The sequence below is a fragment of the Piliocolobus tephrosceles genome, chromosome 19 (genome assembly GCF_002776525.5).
Source record: "Piliocolobus tephrosceles isolate RC106 chromosome 19, ASM277652v3, whole genome shotgun sequence".
Classification (NCBI taxonomy): domain Eukaryota; kingdom Metazoa; phylum Chordata; class Mammalia; order Primates; family Cercopithecidae; genus Piliocolobus; species Piliocolobus tephrosceles.
The window spans coordinates 63,267,913-63,294,983 of NC_045452.1; the positions used below are offsets into that span (position 1 = coordinate 63,267,913).

The 27,071-nt window shown below is 34.8% G+C and overlaps 1 protein-coding gene across 5 annotated transcripts in view; it reads right to left on the reverse strand.

Moving 5' to 3' along the window:
- Nucleotides 1-27,071, reverse strand: part of USP25 (ubiquitin specific peptidase 25) — a 146,474-nt gene that overhangs the window by 40,077 nt on the left and 79,326 nt on the right. For all 5 annotated transcript variants that reach the window (XM_023227483.3, XM_023227481.3, XM_023227482.3 and 2 more), the window contains 10 exons: nt 24,814-24,890; nt 22,506-22,579; nt 18,649-18,797; nt 13,304-13,431; nt 12,439-12,534; nt 11,099-11,260; nt 10,263-10,489; nt 6,289-6,359; nt 5,198-5,426; nt 3,276-3,476 (listed from right to left, as the gene is read on the reverse strand). In XM_023227483.3, coding sequence (XP_023083251.1) covers nt 3,276-3,476; nt 5,198-5,426; nt 6,289-6,359; nt 10,263-10,489; nt 11,099-11,260; nt 12,439-12,534; nt 13,304-13,431; nt 18,649-18,797; nt 22,506-22,579; nt 24,814-24,890 — 1,414 coding nt within the window. The remainder of the gene's footprint in view (nt 1-3,275; nt 3,477-5,197; nt 5,427-6,288; nt 6,360-10,262; nt 10,490-11,098; nt 11,261-12,438; nt 12,535-13,303; nt 13,432-18,648; nt 18,798-22,505; nt 22,580-24,813; nt 24,891-27,071) is intronic.

The window sequence follows — 27,071 nt, forward strand, 5'->3', positions numbered from 1 at the left end:
ACAAAACCTTATGCAATACATTTCATTCCTATCTTCACTAGTGTTTCCTTATTTTTTAAAAAAATCTAGGTGTGCTATATTGTAAGGACTTCGGATACTTCTTCGATAAGACAAGAGTAACATAAGTAAAATAGTAACTCAGACAAAGCTCTTCTCTCCAGAATAATTTGTTTTATAAATACAGCCCAGGGTCATGCTGCTTAACCAGAAGTATACCTCAGAATTATCTGAAGATCTCTTTCAGATAGGATAGTATCAGATCCTTTCTCCAGAGATTCTGATTCCAGTATGTCTTACGTGGTCTTAGGTAGGGTGTGCTGTTCATACTCAGAAAAAAATCCCCCTAGTAATTCTGATCCATACATTCATAGCAAAGAATGGTTGGCTAAAAATCTAAACCAAAGTATTCAGGTAAGTTGGCCTTTGCAGTAAGCAGATCTAGGGAAGCAGCATGAAATGAACCAAAAAATACTTTCCCATCATTTATTATCTCTGTAGGGAAAGAATGGTGCTGGAGAACTGATACACATGAATTTCTCGATCACATTTTAGCAGAAGAGGAACAAATACTAATTTGATTAATATAATATGAATTAGTACTCTTATTTGGAATATCAATCAGTAGAAACTGAATTTTATTAGGTCTTATGTTTCAGCTTTAATGAGAAGATTTTGCAGGGAGGAAAAAAAATCATTCTGTTGAATTTTATAAACAAGATTTCCTTTTATTATTTCGACTAGTCACTCCTAATACTAGTGAACACCTGAGAGATTAAAATACAGGTTGCTTTGAGATCCTGGAAGTATTACACCAAATTAAATTACTTACTTTGAAAACTATGAGAAGAATCAGAAGAGGATGGCAAGGACATTAAAATAAAATTTCCCTATTAATAATAGGGAATAAACGGTTCTAATGAAACATTAGCCTTATTCAGTTTTGACATGTGAAACTATCCTGCAACAGAGAACAAATTCCTTAATATAATCTCAAAGATAATAGTAATAGAAACCAATCTTTTAAACAACAATCTCACTCTGTAAATTTATGGACTTGGCATGTGCTACTTCTACTAACTCAAACCAAGCGCATATTTCCATCAAGTCTATGGAGGATACAATGTTTCCTACAGAAGTAGTATTACCACTGCTTTCTAAAAAAAACATGCTGAAAGGTAATTACAAGAGTCATCTAGGAATAGGAATTGACCATTTCCATCTCTTTATCTTTAATTCTGGTTCCTCCCAGAAATACATCAACATTCTCTTCAAGTTTATTTTACATGGTAAAAAGAGACATGAAAATATATGTCCAATATCTAGTACTGCATTTTTTAAAAATTACAAAACACCATGCAAAGTGTAGGTCAGATGTACTGATCATGAAAATGGATGCAGTTATACACACATATACACATTTCTTTCTTTTTACAGAGAAAGAAAAAAAGATGACACATGTAAAATGAGAATGGGGCATGGCTAGTCCTCATCAGATAGGAGTATTAGTTGGGAATATGTATTAGTTTGACTAAGCAGAAATAAAATATGTTAACTCTGTAAATTTGGGGAGACTTACGAGAAACAGACAAGATGAAGGGAGAAGGATATATAGAACTTAGTATCTGGTATCAGAAAATACAGGTGAGCCAAGAATAAAACTGGAGCTTAACCAATGAATGGAGGATTCACCTGTATCAGGGAGCTTAGGTACCACAACTGCTTATACTACATTATGCAGCCCCTTCCTCCTACTAATAACAAGAATAGTCACATATGAATGGAATAGGTAAACGTTAAGGGAACAATAACACAGTAGCTCCGTCTTGGGGCAGGTTCTGAGGAGTGATTTGGAAAGAATACGTATAGAATGCAAAGCATGAAATCACAAAGGGACAGAAATGTTTTAAAAATGAAAGGAACTATAATATAGTTACTACACTGTGATTTGAGCTTAAATACCTCTTGATATGTACTAAAAACTACATTGTTGTGGACTCACATAGCTTCACCTGCTCTACATGGTAGCCTTGTACATGTGAGGGGAAAAGTGCAGTCCTACATAATGGTAGAGTTCACTAGCCACTATAATGGTGGTATTCTCCATAGCACTGGAATATCAAAATGTTGCTGTAATACCATTATCCTTTTCAAAAATGCTGAATTATCTGCCTCTCAGGATCAAAATCGATGACAACTATTTGATCTACATGAAAATAAGTCATCTGGACAGATTTGTGCATGCCTGTATCAGTCACAATACTACATTGTAGCACTGTAAAATAATCTTCTACTTAAGTAATAATTCCTTCTAAAGTTCAAATGATAATGCTGAAACCCAACCAGGTAATGCTGCAAGGAAATCTGTCTGTAAAAGATGAAATTAAACCAACAAAAGCTGGAACTGCTTCCTTAAAAAACAAAACATACAGATCTTGGGAAAAAAAAAAAGGTTATTCAATAACATCCACTAGCATTTATAAAAAGAGACAAGCGAGTTTGAAGAAAATATATGGGCTTAATTTATCTGCTTCTCATTTCCTCAATTCATACCCAGAAATAGCATTTTCCATACCAGAAAACATGTTGCCCTAAAACATATTTGCAACTCAGTGATAAGAGTAATCTTTTAAGAAAATCAAAAGACAATATATTTTCAATTTTACTAGAAACTATTTTCTTAATTCTCATACAGTGTTTACTCTGACTTATTTTATTGATTTCATCAGCTAATAGTTTAAGAATAATGTTTTTAAATATTTATATGTTTATGCATTTATATCTTTGGTTTACAGGTTACACTTATTTTTTACCTATTACATACTAAATAGTTTTGGTCACTTTTCTTTTAATCTTAACAATTCTGAAAAACATCAAACAGTTATTAATGGTAGTATTTTATGATTGCACAAAGTATATATGAATATACCGGTAGTATTATTTTGGCCAAATTGAATTGGTTTGGGTTTCTTGCTCATTTCACAGCTTTCTCTGCTACTTGCCAAGAAAATTCAAGCCCACCCAACATAGGCAGAGTAGGTAGAAGGAAAGTCAACAGAATCATCTCATTTATCTTGAGAAACATATAACTGTATACAGTGGTGTCTGGCAAAAAGGTAAACTAAACTGTTAACTGTGATAATCTGAGTGATGGAATGTGAGATGATTTCTACTGATTTCCTCATACTTTAAGACAGCTAAACCTTTTTAATAATGAGCATATCTTATCATTATAACAATATTGATAACCAAACACAACTTAATAAAAATGGACAAACCTGTTGTCACAGAAGTCTCTGACTCTCTCAATTTCTGAGACGCTAAAAGCTTTTCCTGCAAAGCTTTCTGGGCAAGTTGTGCATCCCATTCTTCTAGTTCTTTTTCAAATCGTTGGTTGTCTTCCTCAACAAAATCTCTCAAATCCGGTGGTAATGTTTCTATACCAACAAGGGGCTGCCCAGTTTCTTTATTAAACTCCTCTGCAAATAATATTTCAAAAACTAGTATAAAATTAAGAATTAAAGGGAACATGCAACACTCAAAATAGACTGCATTTCAAATAGAATTTAAACTATGAATTATTACCAATTAACCAATCAATACTACTTAAGAATTACTATTGTTTAGCAAATAATTATTACCTAAAACACTTTTTAAAATTCAAACAAATGCTCAGAAAAACAATGATAAAAATATTTGATAATCCATCATAGGTAATAGTCTCACATTTTTTTTTTTTTTTATCTTAAGAGTAGAAATGAGAGAAAACACAAAGTCAAGTGTTTTGTTTGTTTTTTGTTTTTTTGAGATAGAGTCTCTCTCTGTCACTCAGGCTGGAGTGCAGTGACACAATCTTGGCTCATTGCAAGCTCCGCCTCCCGGGTTCAAAGGATTCTACTGCCTCAGCCTCCTGAGTGGCTGGGACTACAGGCACCCGCCACCACGCCCAGCTAAATTTTTGTATTTTTAGTAGAGGTGGGGTTTCACCATGTTAGCCAGGATGGTCTCGGGCTCCTGACCTTATGATCTGCCTGCCTCGGTCTCCCGAAGTATTGGGATTACAGGCGTGAGCCACCGTGTCTGGCCATTTTTTTTTTCTCTGCTACTCTAACAGTGATGTAGCACTACTTTTGCCATTACTGGAAAACACCAGATGTTTGATTACTTAAAAAGTAAAACTTTTCACAAAATGTAAACAACTCATAACCATGTTAACCTTATTACCTCAAAATAAAACTAAAATTGCTTGTCATATGAAGAAATTAAGTAGACTTAAATATGCAATTATGAAAATTAGTCAATAGAGCAAGATCTTAAAAATACGTAGAGTATTTAGAAGAATTACTCAACTTCTACTATACACACAGAAAAATAACTTCATTTTTTCAGTCAGAAGTAGACTGCCTAGCTGATTCTGCTGAATGACTAAATATAAAAAGATTATTTTTATCAGTATCAATAAACCTTTTATTGTTTTCTATATACAAAGCATATATCAGAATATCAGAAATACAAAACTTGAGACATAGTATGACACGTTCCCTGGCTTTGAGCAGGTGAGAGAGAAATGTGCACGACAAGTCATCACACAATTCCAATACGCAACAGTAAATGCCCAGTAGACAGAAGCTAGGAGAGCATAAGGAGAGATACTTTTTTGGCAGATCAAGAAATAGTTTGCAGAAACGACATCTGAATTGAATCTTGACAGATGCACAAGAATTAGGCAAAAGAATTACTAGCAAAAAATAAAACATATAAGAACATGCAGACATAAATGTGTGAAATGGTTTGATATGAGCAGATACAGCAAGAAGTTCAGTAAAGTATATAAATTCAAAACGAACACTGGTGATCAATGAAGGTGGGGAGATAATCAGAGGCCAAGAACAGAGGCTATATATGTTAGCTAAGGAATTAAATTTTAAATATGAGTCAATTTGTGGAATAGTCACTAAAGTGTTTTTAGCAAGGACAAAAAAGGTCATATTTACATTTAATAGTTGACTTGGAATACAAAATATACTCCAATTCTTAGCTCTGCTGACGTTACTTTTCAATTCAGTCTTGTCAAAACCCAGTAGCATTTCCTAATCACATCCATCATCGCCTGAGTGAATTACACTTACCTAATCACACCACATACCAGAGTCACTTTTATGACTATTGAAAAAATATATACCACCCTATATATTCTTACCTTGTATTAAGAACTGTGCCTTATCATTTATGTACATTAAACAATATGCACTGGCATTTCTATAACCACCAAAAGAGTCCCTCACTAGCTCTTCCCATGATGATTTTGTCACAGCAATATCATTGTACTTCATCCATCTGCTTTCACGATGATCAAAAATATATGCCCAGTAGTGCCCAGCATTAGCTTGGCCTTCATGAACTAAAATGGCGTGTAATCGGTAAGGAACCTAAATGTGAAAAAAAGAAGAGTTAAACTGCAATTATGTAGTCTACTATACCACATTCCATGAAACCCACAAACAACCTGCTTGGAGGAAACCAAAAGAGCACTTCTTTTTCTTTTTTTTTTTAAATGAGAGAGAAGTGGCTGGGATTAAAATTTTGAAAAAACTAAACTTTAAAACTATAAAAGTTTAAAAAGATGAAATCTGAATAAGCTAAAGATATGTAAAGTTGACAGGTATGCAGATTAAAAGGATGATTTTTGAAAAACTAAAAATATATTTATTGTGTATGTACTCCTTGGCCTAATTGTTTCTTTTGAATAAAAAGCTTAGAGTGGGCAGTTTTATATATAGTAAATGTTTCCAAATCTTCAGAATTCTAAATTTATAATTAACAAAATAGATTATATAATATACACCAGAAGTTAAAATGTAATGGAGTCCTAAGGTTTCTTCCCAAATCTTAAAATCCTTTAACAACCATAGATTTTCTTCCATAAGACTTTTTAAAGATGCTATAGCCTTTTGAAAAATTTTGGTAGATTTTACTGTAAAATAATAAGGGTACACAACACATACACATATTCAGTTGTGAAAACACAACTGAATGGGGAAAACTTGTCATGAATTTTGTTATAAATTTGTTACAAAATTTCCCCCATTCATATGAATTGTCACATTGTACATATTGCATGCCCTTATTATTTTACAATAATAATTTTGATTTACCAAATTACAAAATTTTGATTTACCAATATTTTAAATCAAAACATGTAAAGAAAAACTAGATTAACATAATGTAAAGATAAATTAAAATATATGTAAATAAGTTTGACAATGATTACTAGCTCAAAATTTCACTTACTTGTATCATAGATTTGTCAGAGTACATTAGTTCAATTGTTCGATGGATTCTGGATATGCTTTCCTGCAAATCTAAGGATATACGGTGTCATTTAATGATTAACATCAAGTGTGCTTCTACTTATAAGATAAGGACTAATGGCTTTCTAACAAACACATTAGAGAAATAGGAACAATTTCCTAAAACTTTTCTTAAAAAACATTACTATTTGAAATCTGTAGAAAATGAATGATAATTATTCTTTTTTTTTTTTTTTTTTTGAGACAGAGTCTTGCTCTGTCACACAGGCTGGAATGCAGTGACTCGATCTCGGCTATCTGCAAGCTCCAACTCCCGGGTTCCCGCCATTCTCTTGCCTCAGCCTCCCGAGTAGCTGGGACTACACGCACCCGCCACCACACCCGGCTCATTTTTTGTATTTTTAGTAGAGACGGGGTTTCTCCGTGTTCGCCAGGATGGTCTCAATCTCCTGACCTTGTGATCCACCCGCCTCAGCCTCCCAAAGTCCTGGGATTACAGGCGTGAGACACTGCACCCGGCCAAATTACAGTTATTCTTAATAAAAGACACAGTAAAAATGCACAGTTAAAAAACAACACAAATATGATTTATCCAGAAAATGTGGAGAGCCAATAAAAGTGAATTTTGTTCAACTCCATAAAGGAGAGTTTCAATGAAAATGAAAGCTAAGCTTCCTTACATATTGCTACAACACAGGTAAACTTAAGAACAAAGTAAAAGATGTTCACCACATATCTTGTACACACACATAACTGAATAAAAATCGACTATAATCCCAGTGAAAATAAAATTATGGCACTCCCACGACAATTATTGCTACTTCTAGTAGAAAATAATCCTACAAAATTGTTCAGATAGGGATGTTCACAGTCATATTGTCCACAATAATTTTTAAAAACGAAATAAACTAAGTATCTGTCAATAAGGAAATGGTTACATTGAAACCATATCATATTGTGAAGCTGTTGAACCAATCAGGAAGAAACCTTGAAAAACTATTAAAAAAAAAGCTAGCTTTAGAGTGGGGAAAGACCTAAGTCTGTCAGAAAACCAGTAACCTCATAGGAAAAGGTAAGATCCTTCCTGCCTAAAAATTCTACATTATAAAAACAAAACAAAACCAACATAAAGAAAATCAAATGAAAAATTGGGAAAATAATATCTGCAGCAGATATGATATTATAGGCAAAGGGTTAATATCCACAATACATTAAACTTTCTATTAAGCAATAAGAAAAAGACAAACGGCTCAATATTTTTAAAATGGGCAAATGTCACAAACGAGAAATTTACAGAAAAGGCCGGGCGCGGTGGCTCAAGCCTGTAATCCCAGCACTTTGGGAGGCCGAGACGGGCGGATCACGAGGACAGGAGATCGAGACCATCCTAGCTAACACGGTGAAACCCCGTCTCTACTAAAATACAAAAAACTAGCCGGGCGAGGTAGTGGGCGCCTGTAGTCCCAGCTACTCGGGAGGCTGAGGCAGGGGAATGGTGTGAACCTGGGAGGCGGAGCTTGCAGTGAGCTGAGATCCGGCCACTGCACTACAGCCCCAGCGACAGAGCAAGACTCCGTCTCAAAAAAAAAAAAAAAAAAATTTACAGAAAAATATAGATGTCCAACTTCACTCAAAGTTAAGGGAATGCAAATCAAAACACTAAAATACCATTTTCTCAACTATAAAAAACTACTAAAAAGTGTCCAGGGCTAGGGAGGATACTGGGAGACAGGCTCTCTCACACAGTGGGAAGGCAAACTGGTTTAATGTTTTGGAGGGACAATTTTAAAACGATTGACGAAATTGAAAACATACACACTCTGAACCAGAAACGGTGGACATAAGGAAACAATAGGCCTTGGGGCTTACATTAGGGTGGAAGGTGGGAGGAGAGTGAAGATGGAAAACTACCTGTTAGGTACTATGCTTATTATCTGTGTGATGAAATACTCTTACACCAAACCTCCAAGATGTGTAATTTACCTTTATAACAAACCTGCACATGTACCCCTGAACATAAAATAAAAGTTTTTAAAAAAGAATATATCCTACTTACATAAGTGTATAAATATGTATATCGAAGACCAGTACTATTTAGTGAATATCAATATGGGAATTAAATTAATTATATCATACCTGTGTCTTGGAATATTACATAATAGTTTATAAAATATTGCTAACTGCTAACATCAATAGGGATGAAAAAGAAAAAAAATATCCTGAGGAAAACCTTCTTTCCTGATCCATAGTATTACATATAAAAACTTTATCAGCTGGGCATGGTGGCTCACGCCTGTAATCCCAGCACTCTGGGAGGCTGAGGTGGGAGAATCACAAGGTCAAGAGATCAAGACCACCCTGGCCAACACAGTAAAACCCTATCTCTACTAAAAATACAAAAATCAGTTGGGTGGGTGGCACATGACTGTAGTCCTAGCTACTCGGGAGGCTGAGGCAGGAGAATCGCTTGAACCTAGGAGGCAGAGGCTGCAGTGAGCCAAGTTCGTGCCACTGCACTCCAGCCTCGTGACAGAGGGAGACTGCGTCTCAAAAAATCTCTTCAAACTTAAAACAGACAAAAGAGAACTCATCATATTTCTCTTTCCTCCCCTGAGTGGGGAACCTCTTTGCCCACTGGTTTACCTTTTTTCCAAAATACATTCTATTTGGTTATTCATACCAATATGAACTAAGAGAATCATTTGATTCCTCCCTCTCTCACCTCTAGCCAATGACCCACATCTGTCAGTTGTCTCCAAAGAGTATTTTAAGTACATTCACTTCTTCCCTCCCTCAATGACATGACCTAGGTGTCAAAAGCTTCCTAGCTTCCACGCCTCTGAATGTAATCTTTTAGAAACAATCTGCCACGAGGAGTAGAAAATTACCCAACACCTAATACAGTGCTTAATCAACATGTTTGTTAATACGTTCAAATATCTTCAAAAATTCCCTTATTTGAAAAATACTAAGGAAAATCTTGACAGCTACTAATGCTATTAGTCACCATCATACCTTACGTATTTCTTACTAAATTAGGGCCGTTCTTTTTCAAATATTGTCTATAAAGAGTTAAGATGGTCATATAATATCCAACAATCAATATTGTTCAATATAATTCCAACCATGTCCAATAAATAGTTCATTTTTTTCATAAACCAATAAATTAGCATAAAATTGGGGAATAACAGGGAATTATATTTTCACATTTAAAGAAAAAAGTGTAATAATATCTACCATAATCCATTTTTTTAAAGTACACTTTAACAACAGCAAAGCAGGAAAGAGAAAAGTTCAGAATAACTTATTCTTAAAAAAAGAAAAAACAGAATACAAAAGAATAAAAGAGAGTTCCTTCCAAGAAAGGACAGATGGCAACTTGACACACACACACACACACACACACAGGCACACAAGCGCACATACCCCACACAGAGCACTGTCCTTATTTTTCTTATTTTGCTGCTCTGTTACAGACTATAATGGGATCATAGATATTTAGAAATCTGTTAGAGCTACTAAAAATTAAAATTCACATTTCTAATTGTTAAGCCTAAAGAAAATTTTTTTTATCACTGGAACTCCCTGTGCAAACTTAGATTTAGTACCCAATTGATATGCACAAACGTTGATGTTGTATGACATTTCTCCAATGGAGTAACTGTGAATACCAGTTTGATATAAATTTAGAGCGGTAAACTAGAAAATCAGGCCATCTGCTGTGTCATTAATCAGCTAAGCAATCCAGGGAAAATCTTTTGGTCCTTGTGAACCTGATACTGAGATTATAAAAATGGGGAGCCAGACCAGTTTATCTTACATAAAACCCTTTCTGGAAAAGAAAAATGACTAAAATCTTTAAATATAAAACCCAGATGTGATTTCCCTTCTCAATATTAACATTATACATATCCATCTGAGGTGACAGTAACCATGCTATGAGACACTTCTTACCTCTGGTGTCATTTTCTATTTCTGTCCTCCAGCGATGTAAACAACTTTCCAGCACAGAAAGTTCTTCCTCCGTTATGTGCCTTGGTGCTGGATGCATGGGCAAATCTGGAGGTATCCGGGACTGAGTAAATGGTTTGTGTATCACTGATCTCGATGAAACGGCAGCAACTGATGAAGGTGACGTGCTTGGCAGTTCTGAAGATGGGGCTCCCTGTTGTTCTGTTGTGCTGTATTAAAGCATACAGTATTTGTTAATAACCTTTCAAGCTGAAGCTCTCAACAAAGATAGTGCCAAACCCACAGTATTAAATTGGCTTATAAACTAAAAGAAAAAATCTTAACAAAGAAATCTGTGGATTGATCTAATATCCAAATGAGATTTTTAATACATAAGAAGTAAATTATTATTAGATGAAGTTGCAGCTTTAGAGTAAAAATGGCTTAATCATATTTATTTTTAAAAAACAACAAAATCTTATGCATGATGATATTATTTTCCCTGGCTTATCAGCTTACATTACAGAAACAAATTCTAATTTGACAGTGCTATTTTTATGGATCATAACATGCTGAATCTTATATATGTACATACCAAAATATGCTAAGGTATAATTCTGAACTGAAAAAAATGTGATTAAAATTTTAATCCATAACCATAAAATCCACTAACAAAAAAAACTCCCAGAGGACATACAATCTTCTAAGTGAATCTACTCTTAAGAGTTCATTAAAGTAAATCAAAGCATACATTTCATAAAAACCATCTTTAGAGGTAGCAGTTACATTATTATGTAATAAAGGTAACAATTGTCTCTTGCATGGAGATTACTTTTTACCTTGGTAATGTCTGTGATGGTATGGAACCACTAGGTGGGGAACTAGCATCAATATCATCAACAGGAGAAGTGCAAACAGGTTTACTTGAGGCAAATTCCAATGCATACTGAAGAACATCTACCAAGGGGAATCGTTTGGGACCCGAACCATAGCTTAAGTATCTGTTAATCATAAAATGTACAATGTTTTTATTTCTATATGCAGCATATCTGGGTTTTTACTATTATTATAAAACATGGTACGATACTTCAATAAAATTTCCTCAGCAATAACATTCATTAGCTTTAAAATGAAGATGGTAAAACTGAATATACATTTAAGAAAAACATATTAAATGTTCTCCAAAGACAGGAAACCAAGGCTGATTGGGACTGAATGTGAGCATATACTGTTATAATTTGTAAATGCTGTTCTAAATTGTAACTCAATTGGAAGATGAAAACTGACATCTCCTGAGATTGTTTTTAGTTTTAGATCTGGCATCTGGTCTCATGATTGTTTTTAGTTTTAGATCTGGCATCTGGTCTCATGATCAAGACAGTGACAAGTACTATCCTCCTATCTTTTACCACTAATCATTTTTCAATATGATTATTCACACATTTTAAGAATAAAAATCACTAAAATACGATATATTATTGATATAAGAAGTTTTAGACTACTAATTTGAAAATTCCTAAAATACGGGAATACAGAGTAGATTGGGGTTTGCAAACTGAAATGACTTAAGTGACATTTCAGACTTTAGATTTCTGTCTTGCCTGTAGAACATTTCTCAGTCTAGATTCTGACTTCTTTTAGAAATGATCCAAATCAATACGCAACAATGAGGCCATACTCATACATGGCACCATTCATTGGTATTGGAATGGCATTCATTCCCTGTACACACAGATTGCTCTCTAGACTTTCGGCACATAACCATTTTATACCTGACACAATTTCCTTCTTTATGAAGCTGCTGAGAAGACCTGGTAGGCAGCTGAGTTTGTATCCTGTTTTAAGGAGAAAAACTCAGGTACCATTCATTTTAATGAAAATCTCCAGAGTAATCTTTAGTTTCATGCAAAAAGAAAGGTCAAAACTATATTCATTTAACTTTTTATCGATTTTCAGCAGTAGGAACCTTACCGGTGACAATGAGCTATTTAATTTTAAACACTAGAATAATTAAAGTCAACTACAGATTTTTAGTTTCAAGCAAAACTCAAAACTATTCACACAATATTAACTACTCCTAAAATTATAAATCATTCAAAGCAAATTTGATATGAATCATCTAGTCACCAAATACATGGTTTCTGATAATTATCTCCTAATTTCATAAAAGTTAAAATACCTTTCAAGCCTTTGTTGTAATACTGTGAGGTAATCTTTCAGTCTCTTGATCTCTTCCCTCTTAATTCTCGTTATTTCTCTGTTTCTGTGCATGTATCTATCAGAAAAAGGCAATCATTAGCATTTCTGAATATCATGAAAGTAGATGCAATATGGCCAGATGCCAGTATGCCCGGCCTAGCACTTTGGGAGGCCAACGCAGGAGGATTACCCGAGGTCAGGAGTTCAACACCAGCCTGGCCAACATGGTGAAACCTCGTCTCTACTAAAATACAAAAATTAGCTAGGCATGATGGCAGGTGACTGTAATCCCAGCTACTCGGGAGGCTGAGACAGGAGAATCACTTGAACCCAGGAGATGATGGTTGCAGTGAGCCCAGATCGCATCACTGCACTCCAGCCTGGGTGACAGAGCAAGACTCCATCTCAAAAAAAAAAGGAAAAAAAAAAAAACAAGGAAAGACAGAAAGACAGACAAACAGAAAGAAAGACAAACAGACAAACAGAAAAAAACAAAAGAAAGAAAGACAGGAAGATAGATAGATAAAATATTAAGTACAGACATCACCACGAAGCATCAATTAATTCAAAATTGTATAAGATATAATGTAGATAATACAAAATGGTATTTTTTTCAATTCTGAATTTTAAGACTACAAAATTAATCATCTTTACATTTCCTTATAACATTATTCCCAACAACTATACTTTTCTAATACAAAGTGACATTTACCTTGATAAATGGTATCAGGTATATTATCCAAAAGTAAAAATTAATTCTAAGAAAATTAGAATTTTCCTCTATACAACATTTTCTCACTTACTAAACTGTTTCAAACTAAGTCATGCAGTATATCAAACCATACCTGTCCAAATATAAAACTTGGGGAAATTCTAATTTGTTGTGAATTTTTTCTGGTCTTCCCAATGCCTGATTAAATTCAAATCTTGACAATTCAAATGTTAACACAGGTGGTAATTCAGTAAACCAATGCTGAAAGGAAATAAAACAATAACAAAAACTTTAATACCACCTTTGTTTTCTTCATTGCAATCTGAGGCATAGGATGTGGGCACTGACATTTTTATATGTATCACCACAATGCTGACCTGACAAGTAACTAGGTACACAATTTAATTAAAACTCAACCTCTTTCTAAAAGTTTTCCACACCTCTTGAAAATTCCAAGAGTGGATATAATACATGATGAGGAAAAGAAGAAATCTCACAACTATCCTTCGAAAATAATTCTTTACATTAGAATTTCTAGCTCAAAGAAAAAGACACTGGTTAAAACCATGACTTAGTAGCTCAAGTATTCTGTCTTCTTCAATATGTTGTTGAATGGTATTTATACTTAACCACAGCATCAAAATCCTGTGACAAAGTAACTTGTAAGAAGGAGTACTCAAAAAAAAATTTATATCATAAATCATCACAATTCTGATACTAAAAATGAAAAAATGGTGTTTTCCTGTTTTAACTTTAGCTCCTCTGCTGAATTTTATACTAAATTATGAAAAAGACATATCACTAACAAAAAGTTAGTACTTAAAGAGTAATTTATTGAAAATCCAACTGAATGTCGCATTGCTATGAGCCAAATTATGTGAGTATAGCTATAATTTCCTTCCCCTAACCCCAGCCCCTAATCCCCATACATGCGTTAGTAACTGTTCAATTAAGCATGAAATTCAACATTTTTAAAAGAAAATTGTTTTCATATACAACCTTAAGTTATATATAAGTATATGTATTTAAAGAGAAAGAAAAGGTAACAAACTGGTAAATCAACAAATAACAGAAGTATAAAATAAATATTTCTGAAGTGCTTATTATAAACTGTGCAATATGCAAAACTGCTGCATACTCTATTGTGATAATTTCAAGTGTCACAAAATGCCACCACACATCTGTCAATAAGTTAAGAATATACTAAATATAAATTTGAACATCCAAAAAAAGCATGATTGGCACACACCTGGCAAGCTGAATTTGACAAGAATCTGGAAAGTTGCTACTTTTCTCTAAAGCAAATAAAAGCAAATGGTATTCAATACTATTTCTCTTTCAAAATGATAATAATTACTTGAATTGAGATTTCCTGAGCTGGATGGTTATCTTTCACTGAAAGCTAAGGTTTAAGGAATTTGTTTTATATAGATAATACCTGAAATGGATTAAATAAAGTTATGAAAAATATCAGAATCATCTCAAGTTTTAAAATTTGATGAGCAAAGTTTGCTTACTCATTTTGATCTCACATGGAACTGCCAAGAATTTTTGAGTTAGTTCTAATCCACATATAAAATTATTATTAAGAATTAAAACATTACCCCAGACATATCACAAAGAACACTTTTGATTCTTTAGGATAATATTCTCTGTTCCATTTTATGATACTCAAACAAGAAAGTAGATTTCAAGAACTATCACTTTCATATTTTATTTCAATACTTTAAATATTTAAATGTCACCATTAAAATTAGTTACATATTTTAATTCATGGAAATCTACAATGGCCACAAGAAATGAAATGACCCAAATTGGGGTATACTTTTCTGTAGACCATGAAAAGTCCAGGAAATATAAATAGCTTCCATACCTTACAAAAGGATGTTCAAAAATGTTATGTAATATGTCTCTGTTATGAATGCATTTTCCTCTATCAGCGATGGCAGGTTTTTCCTACTACAAGAGTGGAAGGATTTCACTTTCTCATTCTAAAGCTGATGGGGACAAGATGAGATAACCAGACATTCTGTAAATTCATGTTTTAAAATATTAATGGTATGTCTAGCTCTGCAATATTTGGATTGTAGTATAGCAGTACATAATTTGAATTTTAAATAATACAAAACATGAGAAATTTTTCTTTTAAAAAAATACTATTTCCATTCAACAAAAAACTATATCTACTTCTCTATAACCTAACTAGCATGCCATGCTTGTGAGACAGAGGTCATTCTCCATATCTCTAAACATATTATTTTACTAGATAAACTACAGGAGGAACAGATTTCTGCAGTTAGTGAATAAAGAACTTACTTAATCAGTATTGTCAGCACAAGTGCTTCTAAATTCATCACAATTCTAGAAATCTCACCGTTAACAAAAATAGTTCCTAAAGAGTATGCCATTTTTATGAGTTTAAATACCTGTTTTTTCCATTAAAGTGTATAAGATACCTTGCTTTTATGAGAGGATTACACAAATGTGGAGGGAAAAAAAAAAAAAAAAAAAAAAAAAACAGAAGAAACACACCTATCATTTCAAATTCCCTACGGAAGACCAAACCAAGCCAGGATGTAAACTGTGCACAAGAAGCAAAAACTTTTTATTCCAGTTAAAAAATTAGCTCCAGTCATTTAATTGCCTTCACTCATTTGCCCTTTTAAAAGATAAGTTTTAAATATACATAACCTCTACAGATGTCTAATATGGTACATGTCGATTGACTGTTTCACTAATTTTGTTTTTAAAGCTCTGTAAAAGCTCCTTCTAGCACTTTATTATAACTTGGTACAACTTTGTGAAGGGAAATTTGGCAGTACCAACACATTTAAATGAGTATGCCCTGTGCCCCAAAGATCCCACTTCTAACTATACTTCATTCCTAAGTGCTCAAGGGTATTTATAGAAAGACATTCTTCAAAATAATTCTTTTTCTTAGTTACTGCCTTACAAGATAATTAAATCAATTTAATTTTATAAATACAGACTATGTAACACTATGCAGATTTTAAAAACACTGACGTAAAGCTGTACACTAACTTAGAAGCATGCTCATGATACACTGCTGATTGAAAAACGCAACTCTCGGGGCAGTATGGACAAATGCAAATACTTATATGTGCATAGCAACAGTCTAAAAGAACATGCAACACACACTGGTAGTAGCGAATACTCATACTACAAGTGAAGTATTTACTATCTGAAATTTTTTTCCTCCAATAGGCAATCAAAAAATATCTCCATGTTTCCTGGAGAGTCTGACTCATCTACAAATTGCATACCATTTAAATGTTAAAATGTATCATTTAAAAAAATATTTCAGTAGTTATTTTGGATATAATCATGTTTAACTTACTCAGTTGTCTCTTAGTATATCATTCCCCCAAAATTTAAACTGTTATAGCCAACTAGATGTCTTAACTGGGAAGACTGGAGGTCTTCCTATATTAGCTGGCCACAGCTATTTCAGCAAATGAGATGTTTTCTGGGTCAAAATAAAATTGACAATTTTTAGTAAATAATAGATTGAGGAAAAAGCTTTTGTTATCAGGGATTATGCCAATTTAGAAATAGCCTATAATATTGCTTACTGGCTTTTAGAGATTCAAGAATAGTTTTTCTAAAGGATATAATAAGACTATAATTTAAATGTTATTTTTTAAAAACGTATAATTTGATACTATACTTTAGTCAGTGATAGTCTCTTAAACCAAGCTGAATTATTATTGAAACTATAGTCTCCAGCAAATCTAGAAAAATGGTAACAGGAATCACGGGCAATCAAATTTGCCACAGTAGTGGAGATTAGAAACTGCTAAATACACAGAACATCACAAATCATTATACTGCCTAGGCTAGAAGAAAAAACCTAGGCAGAACATTTACATTGCAACATAGGGGCATTCAGAGTATGAAACTAATATAAAAAGATGGAGGACAAATATAAGATACTTTAAATAAACCATAAAATTTTGATTATGTGTAGAATAAAATTTTTAAAGGCTGGGAATATGTGAGAAAGATTACCAATAAACCATAGTGTATTTCAGCTACTCTGACAATATAAAAAAAGTACCATCCCTGCCCCACTACTCCAGTCATCCTTTTATTTAACAGCAAATAGACTGGATTTTAAGAGTTTGCTTTCTTATTCCACTGTGGGATATTGCTAAAGTCCCAGTCTTTAGAGATCTGTTTCCCAATCAATAAAATAAGCTGAATTTAAACATTCTTATTTAGAGGTTTATATGAGAATTAGTTGTGCAGCTCTTGTGCCCAGATACCACATCCCTATGCTACACTCTGCTTTGATAACTTTGAAGTCTGGCTATTCTCTACTGAGAATCACTGAAATAGATTATCTATGATGTAGAGAGGAAGGCTATTTCAAATACGTCTCTTCCTCTTAACAGGAAAAGCATATTTTTGTTTGTTTATGTATGTGCGGGGAAGAGGAAAAAATGAGTATGCATCTGAAACAGGAAAGGGTTAACTGCATCTTTAAGAAAAAAAAATTAAAATTTAGATAAAAGCAATTTATTCTCAAAAACACAAGAACAAAGTCTCCTTTTAGCTAAACACAGAGACATCGTATCACTTAATATTTATTAAGCACCTATTCAGTATAAAGACCTCAGAAACTTGTTTGGTAAGTACCAAAACATTTCATTCATTCATTCAATAAATATTATGTATGCAGCCACCATACTACCACTAGGGATATAGTAATGAATGACACAGATAAAGCCCCTACCCACATTCATGGAGCTTAACAGGTAGACAACTATCAGCAATTGCTTAACAATGACTGATTGGAGAAGCACATGATATGTCCTTTGCTTACTATTACAGTGCCAAAACTCCCTGACAGATGAATGCACGGATGAATGGCTACACAGATGCAGCTACGGGGATGGATAAAGAAACAGAGATGGGTGGAGAAAGAAACTAGTTGAGGTAGACATATAAGTTAACAATATTTTATAAAAATTATTTCTTTCTTGAGAAGGGAAGTTCTTCCATCTGACCTTATGCAATCACATAGCAATTTTATAAGAAAAGGAATCTGGGCGTCGTAGACAAATTCCAGTAACAGTTGATATAAGCAGCATATATCTGTTTTAAAATCCACTGTAATATCAGGATTTTTCTTCTTTAAATATATCCAAGAACTAGCATGCTGCTAATGGCTGGTACCTTGATTGAAAGGTCTAAAAAGACTGAAAAATGTCCTAGAAAGACTCTAACTGAAAATTCTGAGATAAATTATTTAAGTGAGAATTTAACATAGATTATAGGCTATATTGCCTGGGCAGGTTTCCTGAATGTCTAAATTACCAATTAAATCCAAATATACTCTCTGAGTATTCTCTCTCAATTATTAGGTAGCTCTATAATTAGAACCTTATATTGTGCTTTATGGCATTGTAAGAAAGACCTAGGGAAGAAAGTAGACAATGAAAACGTTAAACTCACCTCTTGGCCTGATTTTCCTGAATTCTCTGAATGTAAAGACTCAATTTCTCCTTCAATCATCGCAGCTTCTAGGCACTCATGCAGATCTTTGAACCCATTGACCTGAAGTGGGTACTGACCAAACATTTCAGTGTTTTCAAATTTTTTACCTATAAGAAGGGAGAAAATTAATAATCCTCAATATGGCCTTCTGGCTACTAAAATTAAGAGTGCATAAGGATTCTCAGCTGAACCTGAAAATTGTAACACTGACTGATTTCATTCCTGAGAAGTGTTAGTGTAATTTTCCTGTTGGTTTATACACATGTGCAAATGTACATTTATACCCAGCCATAGATATTACACATCCATATATATTTAATTAAATACACACATATGTATGTATATTTTTTCTCACAAGAAGCATTTTCTAAGGGCAAGATATCATACTGAACACTGGGAATATATACAGCAGTGAACAAGAGAGATATGGTCCCTGAGCTGAGAAAATTCTCAGCCTTATTTGAAAAACATTATACTCATTAACTTCAAGTAAACAAATAATTATTATTACAACTGTTATAAAAAGAAAGTTGTGATGAGACACAGTGCTGTGAGAGGTATAAAAATGGGAGCTTAGTCTTGGGGGTGGTGGGGAGAGTAGGGAAGACTTTCATGGCAAAGGACATTTAAGCTCAGACTTGAATAATGAGTGGGAGTTAGCCATGCCAGAGTACTGGGGGATTATAGCGTATTCTTGGCCATGGAACAGCATGATGAAGACTTTAAGGCAGTAAGGAAGCTGATATGTTTAGGAACTAACAGAAGATTAGTGTAGCTTGGGGAATCAAGGGAGAGATCACAATGAAAAGTCGGGCAGGGAGTTATAATCTACAAGGTCTTGTGCTCCTATTAAGAATTTTTTTTCCACACCACATTCTGCATATAATGCAGTCACTGATATGGTTTGGCTGTGTCCCCACTCAAATCTCATCTTAAACTGTAGCTCCCATAATTCTCCCGTATTGTGGGAGGGATTCAGCAGGAGATAACTGAATCATGGGGGCAGTTTCCTCCATACAGTTCTCGTGGTAGCGAGTAAACCTCATGAGATCTGATGGTTTTATAAGGGTTTTCCCCTTTGACTCGGCTCTTGTTCTCTTCTCTTGTCTGCCACCAAGTGAGACATGCACCTTCACCTTCTGCCATGATTGTTAGGCCTCCCCAGCCATATGAAACTGTGAGTCCATTAAACCTCTTTCTTTGGTAAATTGCCTGGTCTCAGGTATGTCTTTATCAGCAGCACGAAAACTGAAACACCTTTAAAGTCCCTGTGTGAATTAGGTGGTCATCTGTTAAAAGACTATTGCAGAATCCATCCAGAAATAAAGGTAGCATGGATTAAGATTGTTAAAAGTAAAAATACACAAGAGATAATATATACATTTATACATATATACAAGGAGGAGCACCAACAGGATATGACTGAGGGGTTTGTAAGAAGGATAAGAGACAGATAAGAAGGAAAATATCAAGAATGACAGAATTCTGGCATGAACAACTAGATGATGATGATGATTACTATTTATTTTATTTTTTGAACAACTAGATGATGATGATGATGATGATGATGATGATGATGACTATTTATTTATTTTATTTTTTGAGACAGAGCCTCACTCTGTCGCCCAGTCTGGAGCTCAGTGGTATGATCCCTGCTCATTGCAAACTCTGCCTCCTGAGTTCCAGCAATTCTCCTGCCTCAGCGTCTCTAGTAGCTGGGATTACAGGTGCCCACCACCACACCCGACTAATTTTTGCATTTTCAGTAGAGACGGATTTCACCATGTTGGCCAGGCTGGTCTCGAACTCCTGACCTCAAGTGATCCATCTGCCTCAGCCTCCCAAAGTGCTGGGATTACAGGCATGAACCATGCCTGTAATCTGCCATGCCTGGCAGATTATGGACTGAAAATGGCACCACTTAAGTAAGAACAGAGGATTTTTTTTTCTTTTTTTTTGAGACAGAGTCTCACTGTGAGGCCCGGGCTGCAGTGCAGTGACCGGATCTCAGCTCACTGCAAGCTCCGCCTCCCAGGTTCACGCCATTCTCCTGCCTCAGCCTCCCGAGTAGCTGGGACTACAGGCGCCCGCCACCTCGCCCGGCTAGTTTTTTTTGTATTTTTTAGTAGAGACGGGGTTTCACAGTGTTAGCCAGGATGGTCTCGATCTCCTGACCTCATTATCCACCCGTCTCGGCCTCCCAAAGTGCTGGGATTACAGGCTTGAGCCACTGCGCCCAGCCGAGGATTTTTTTTTCTTTAGTTTTGAGGTAGCAGTGGAAATCATTGGTTCATTATGACCCATGAGATTTCAATTTGAGAAGAGAGTTGAATATGAGTCTATAACTAAGATTAATATTCTGGAATAAAGATAGGATTGCTGGCTTACTGACAGCAGGAAATTAAGGCAGTGAATGAGATGCCCAGGGGATGAGACAGGAAGAAGAAATGGGCCTAAATAAAGTCCTAAGGTTCTGCTACCTTTATATGCAAAAAGAGACTATGAATACAACTTTTCTTAGAAGTACTCACAGAGGCAGGAAATTGTATTTTTAGTAGAGATGGGGTTTCACCGTGTTAGCCAAGATGGTCTCGCTCTGCTGACCTTGTGATCAGCCCGCCTCGGCCTCCCAAAGTGCTGGGATTACACGCGTGAGCCACCACGCCCAGCCGACAAATTAAGTATTTTAATAACAATCAATTTTAGGAATCAATATAATACAGGTAGAAATGCTCCTGCAGGGTATTATAAACAGTCCCTAGTCACGACCTGATCAGACCTACTCGCTGTATCAGATACAGTGTTCTACTTCAAATCAAATCAGAATGATTAAGATGAATGACTCAACGTAAATGTACTATGTAAAATATTCTACTTCTATATATAAACATATGTATTAACTCATATATATGTGTATACATATAACAACTTATATATAAGCTGTTACCATTTGAAACAAACAGAAATGTATGAACACTTCACTAAGACTTTTTAAAGGGTCAACATCTGAGTTTGTATCTGCCTTTTTCTGAATCCCAACCCACCTATGTTCAAACAAAATTTCAGGGAATCCACTACTTAAGGTCGTGAAGAAAAAACATTTTTTCAAATTTTACACTTTAGCTGATCTGGAAAAAGGTAACTTTCAAAAGTTGATGCATTGGGTGATTTGAGAAAAACAGTGTTTCAAGTTTATGATTTGGGACTAATATTATTACATGAAGTTACATTTAAAGAGAGTCTCCTCCCTTGTTAGGAAAACCAAACAGAAACTAGTTAGGCCACATTTTAAGAAACAGGTAATTAGCTTAAATGGAGTAGTATCACTCTTAACTGATTTTTCAAAAGATAGAGTATAATCTTTTCCTGAAAATTAATATCTACATTTAAAATCACTCAAAAAGTGAGAACTCTATACCACCCTGACTACGCTAAGTTGCTAAATTCAGCTTTCAACATGAAAAAGAAAGTGAGCATCATAGCAAGCCCAGTATTTAACTCCAATATTATCTTCAAAGGATCTCCCAACTGTCCCATTAATTCCTGATTCCAACGTAACAGTATCACAGAAGCCCTCTCACTGGAAAAAATATGAGGATAAAATAAAGTATCAATTAGTATGTGATAATGCACTCTACACATTCCTTTTCATTCATTCAACTCTGTGCCATATGCGAATAACAGTAGCAACCCAACAAAAATTACTAGACAGAATATATCAAAGTCCACTCAAATAATAGTAACTATCAAAACAAATGAACGAATGAATAATAATCTCTCTTCACTTGTAATAAAAACTAAATGTGTAACTATACCTTCAAGTACTCCCACAGCTAGGAATCTTCCATAGAACAACTCTACCATGGGGTTCTTTGGCTTCTCTTCATCCCTAAAGAGTGTTAAAAAATAGAAATGTGATTACAATTTTTGGACCTATAGAGAAAATATTAAAAGAACTACAGCATATGACAAGACAAAAACACATCTGTGGCTATCATGCACTTGCACGGAGCTCTGTTATTTATAGTGTCACCTTGTGCAAGGTACTTAAATTTATTCTCCCGTTTCTTCACCTGTCAACTGAGGATAATGATGATAGCTGCACTCACAGGATTCTCGTTAAGAGTTAAAATGAGCACCACATGTATGAACTTGGAAGAGAAATTGACACGGTCTGTGCACAAAGTGCCTGCTCTTTCTATCATCATTATACATTTCAATCTCATACTCTGAGTAGTGCATGTTTATTTGGACATGGGAAGGAAGAAAAGCCACTTTTAATCAGAATAGATTTCTACAAAATTTTGCTAAGTTATTTCCTCTATTTACACGGAAGAGTCCAAATAATCCAAAAACAACAACCTCACCAGGGAGGGAACAAGGTACCAGTTTTTGACCCAGAGTAGCTAAAGAGCTACTCCATCCTTTTGTGAAGTTTCACACTGCTGGTAGAATTAGTCATTTACATATTTTCAAAGTTATTCAATATAAAAATTCATTTTTTTCTTTTCTGTTTGAAGCAAACAAATTGATAATTTTAAACTTTTTATGGTTTGTGTGACCTAAAAAGACAAAGTTCATCTTGGCCTTACTATATAGAAACGCGTTGTATCCACAGTTGTATACAGATTTTTCTGTATTAATTTGTGTTTATATTAATTGATTTGTTAAGTATTGTTTAAAAAGGGAGGGGATACCATCTCTCTTGATAAATAGGTCATCATTTAATCCTTAGAATAATGTTGATAAGTACTTCTCTTAATTCTTACAAGAACCCCAGTAGGTAGTGTAGTAGTCTTTAGTGCTACTGAAAAAAAATTCTGGTCCTTCACGTTCAGGTACACGGTAAGATACACTGTCCTACTCACTCCTTAAAACCGTGATAAAATGTACATAACCCTTTAACTGCACAGTTTGGTAGTGTTAAGTAGATTCACACTGTTGTGCAACCAATCTCAGAATTCTTTTCCTCTTGCAAAACTGAAACTCTATATGCATTAAACAACTCCCCATCTCCCCCTCCCCCAAGCCTCTGGCAACCACCATTCTACTTTCTGTTGTTACGTGTTTGATAACTCTCGATATCTCACATAAGTGATTTATAGTATTTGTCCTTTTGTGACTGGCTTATTTCACTGGGCATAGTATCTTCAAGGGGTCATGTTACAGCATGTGTCAGAACTTCTGTGCTTTTCAGGATGAACAATATTCCACTGTACATATATATAGAACATTTTGTTTATCCATTCACCTATCAATGGACATTTGGTATACTTCCATCTTTTGGCTATTGTGAATAATGTTGCTATGAACACAGGTGTACAAATATCTCTTTGAAACCCTGCTTTCAATTCTTTTGGATAGACACCAAGAAGTAGAATTGCTGGATCATATGGTGATTATATTTTTAATCTTTTAAGAAACCCCCACACTGTTTTCCACAGCGGCTATACCATTTTATATCCTCATCAACACGGCACAAGGGTTTCAGTTTCTCCACATCCTTGCCAACCCTTGTTATGTGCTTGGGGCAGTGGGGGTTGGGGGGTTGTTTTTTTCATAGCCACCATCCTCATTTGTGTGAGAAATTCCTACTCATTTTGAAGTTAGGCCACATAGCTCTGTCCAACAAAATGTGAGCAGAAGTGATGTGTGTCAATTCTGGGCAGAAACTTAAAGACACAGTATAATTTTCACTGCCAGCAAGATCCCAGACACCTAGGTGACCTTGGGGCCCTGAGTGAACAGATGAACAGAGCCACTTGTTCACATGCACTACTACTTCATATCCCTGTCTTCATGCTTCTACATAAAAGGATTTTGTCACAATTCACATTCCTGACATCTTTCTCCACTGCAAATTCATTCCTCCTCATGAAAAGTGATTATTGAATCTAAGAAAAGGAACTGGGCATGTAAGACTAGTTCTTTCAGGGACCACTTTTTAGATTTTTTTGGTTAGATCATTATTTGTGCCTGCAAATTCCAAACAGCTTGTCAATAATACAGAAAATATTGGGATTCCCATAAGTCTGTCTTGATTTCTTATTTCTCCACTGACACTAAATACATGCTATCTAATGAATTCCTAAAACCCCACCGCTAAACTTCATGGTAACTTACGTCTCCTCTTCAGCTTTCATTTGGAAGGCATCTTCTAACCAATCTAACAATTTGTGTGTAAACTCACTCACATCTTGCTGTGAAAAGAAAAAAGCCTGTTGATATTTGAGCCTACTAAAAAAAAAATACTAGATGTTATAACATCAAACCTAGAGCCAGTTACTGAAATATACAATCACTAACTTCTTACAAAGATAACAAGTGAAATGTTTCACACAAAATGCAAGAAACTTTTATCATTTAACCAGGATATATTTGAAAAACCAAGCATTATACTGATAATCAATGATTGGGTTCACTTTTACACACACACACACACACGTCAAAAACCAAACTTACAAATGAGATTTTTTAAAAATAATCATTACTCACCACTCGAAGAGCTCTGTAATGAATCTTTATAAAATGAAGAAATATCTTATCAAACAGTTCTTTATTTTATAAAGAATTATTACTGGCTTCTCTCTTACAAGGAAGACTAGTCTCTTTCCACAATTCATTTTCTTAATTCAACTTACACACACAACTTTTCAAGCCACATCTACCTTTACTATCATTCAGAACCAGCTCATTTATCACCTTTCACCATTCCTTTGATCTTTGCTCTTCCAACATAGAAAAACAGGAATAGGTTGTAGCTGTTGTGTTATCAACTACCATAATTCTTTCAGTAACGTGAGTTGGAACATAGAAAATAATAAATAGAACATAAGGGAAAAAGCAATAAATCAACTCTACTAAGGCTGCTTAAAGACAGATGAATCAGTAGTACGCAATTTGCCCTTATCAAAATAGCCCAAATATAAAACAAACTTACTATCACACATTTTTTCAGCCAGAAGTTTCTTAAAGAGCATGTAGGCCAACTTATTAACCTTAAAAAAATGTTGAAACTAAAGTCTGAGAAGCTTAAGTAAATTGCTCCAAAGCTGTAGAGTTAAACAGGACTAAACGCAACACAAAAATCTAGCTGTAAACATTCATAATACCTATGGTGGGTTGAATAGTAGCCCACAAAGATGTATGTCCACCTAGACCCTCAAAATGTGACACTATTTGGAATAATGATCTTTGTCACTATAATTAAGGTAAGGATCTTGAGATGAGATCAGCCTGGATTAGGGCTGGGGCTAAATCCAACGGTGAGTGTTCTTACAAGAAACAGAAAACCAGAAGACAGACAGACACATGAGGGAAAGCCATATGAAGAAAGAGACAGGGATTGGAGCTATGCTGCCTCAAGCCAAGGAACACCAACAGCCACCAGAATATGATGGAAGCAAAGAAGGATTCTCCCCTAGAGCCACTGGAGGAAGTGGGGCCCTGCCAACACCTTTGTTCTAGACCTCTGCCCTCTAGAACTGTTGGAGAATAATCTTTAGTTTTTAACCACTCCGTCTGTTGCAATTTGTTACAACTGTCCTCAGGAACTACTGTAACATCTTAAAACAACTTTTCATACTTTTGTATAACTTTAATTCACTTAAAGGTTGTATCTAACAAAAAATAAGAAGGTTTCCCAGCTATCACAATATTTTTCAGAAGTTAATCCCTATCTTCCTTAGAAATCAATCTAAAATTGACAATTATAAAATAAAAATTCTACCTGCATCCATCAAGAGAAAAAAAAAAAATGAGGTCTTCACTGCTTTTAGTTTTAAGCTGAAACAATTAAAGGTATGATTAAAACTGACAGTATCAATTGGGGCCAGGTGTGATGGCTCATATCTATAATCCTACCACTTTGGGAGGCCAAAGAGGGAGGACAGCTTGAACCCAGGAGTTCAAGACCAGGCCTGGCAACATAGGGAGATCCTGTCTCTATAAAAATAAAATAAAATTATTTGCCAGGCACGGTGGCATGTGCCTGTGGTCTCAGCTACTTAGGACTTCAAATTCAAGTGGTTAGGGAACAGAAGAGAATCAAACTTATCAACCTTAATTGATATACATCCACCTTAAAAGTCCTCTAAAGAAAAAGAATCACTAATTTCAAAAGTTAGTCGACACTGCTAGTCTGAAGCAAAAGCATTTATATTGTGGCCTTAACAGCCAGTTGTATCCATTTCAACTCAAAACTGAGAAGCCCACCTATGTACATATATGGCTCCAAATGAAGTCTATGCTGCCTCATCTTTAAAAGTGAAAAGATACCCCAAAATCAGCATGAATCGAAAGAAAGAAAGAAAGAAAGAAAGAAAGAAAGAAAGAAAGGAAGGAAGGAAGGAAGGAAGGAAGGAAGGAAGGAAGGAAGGAAG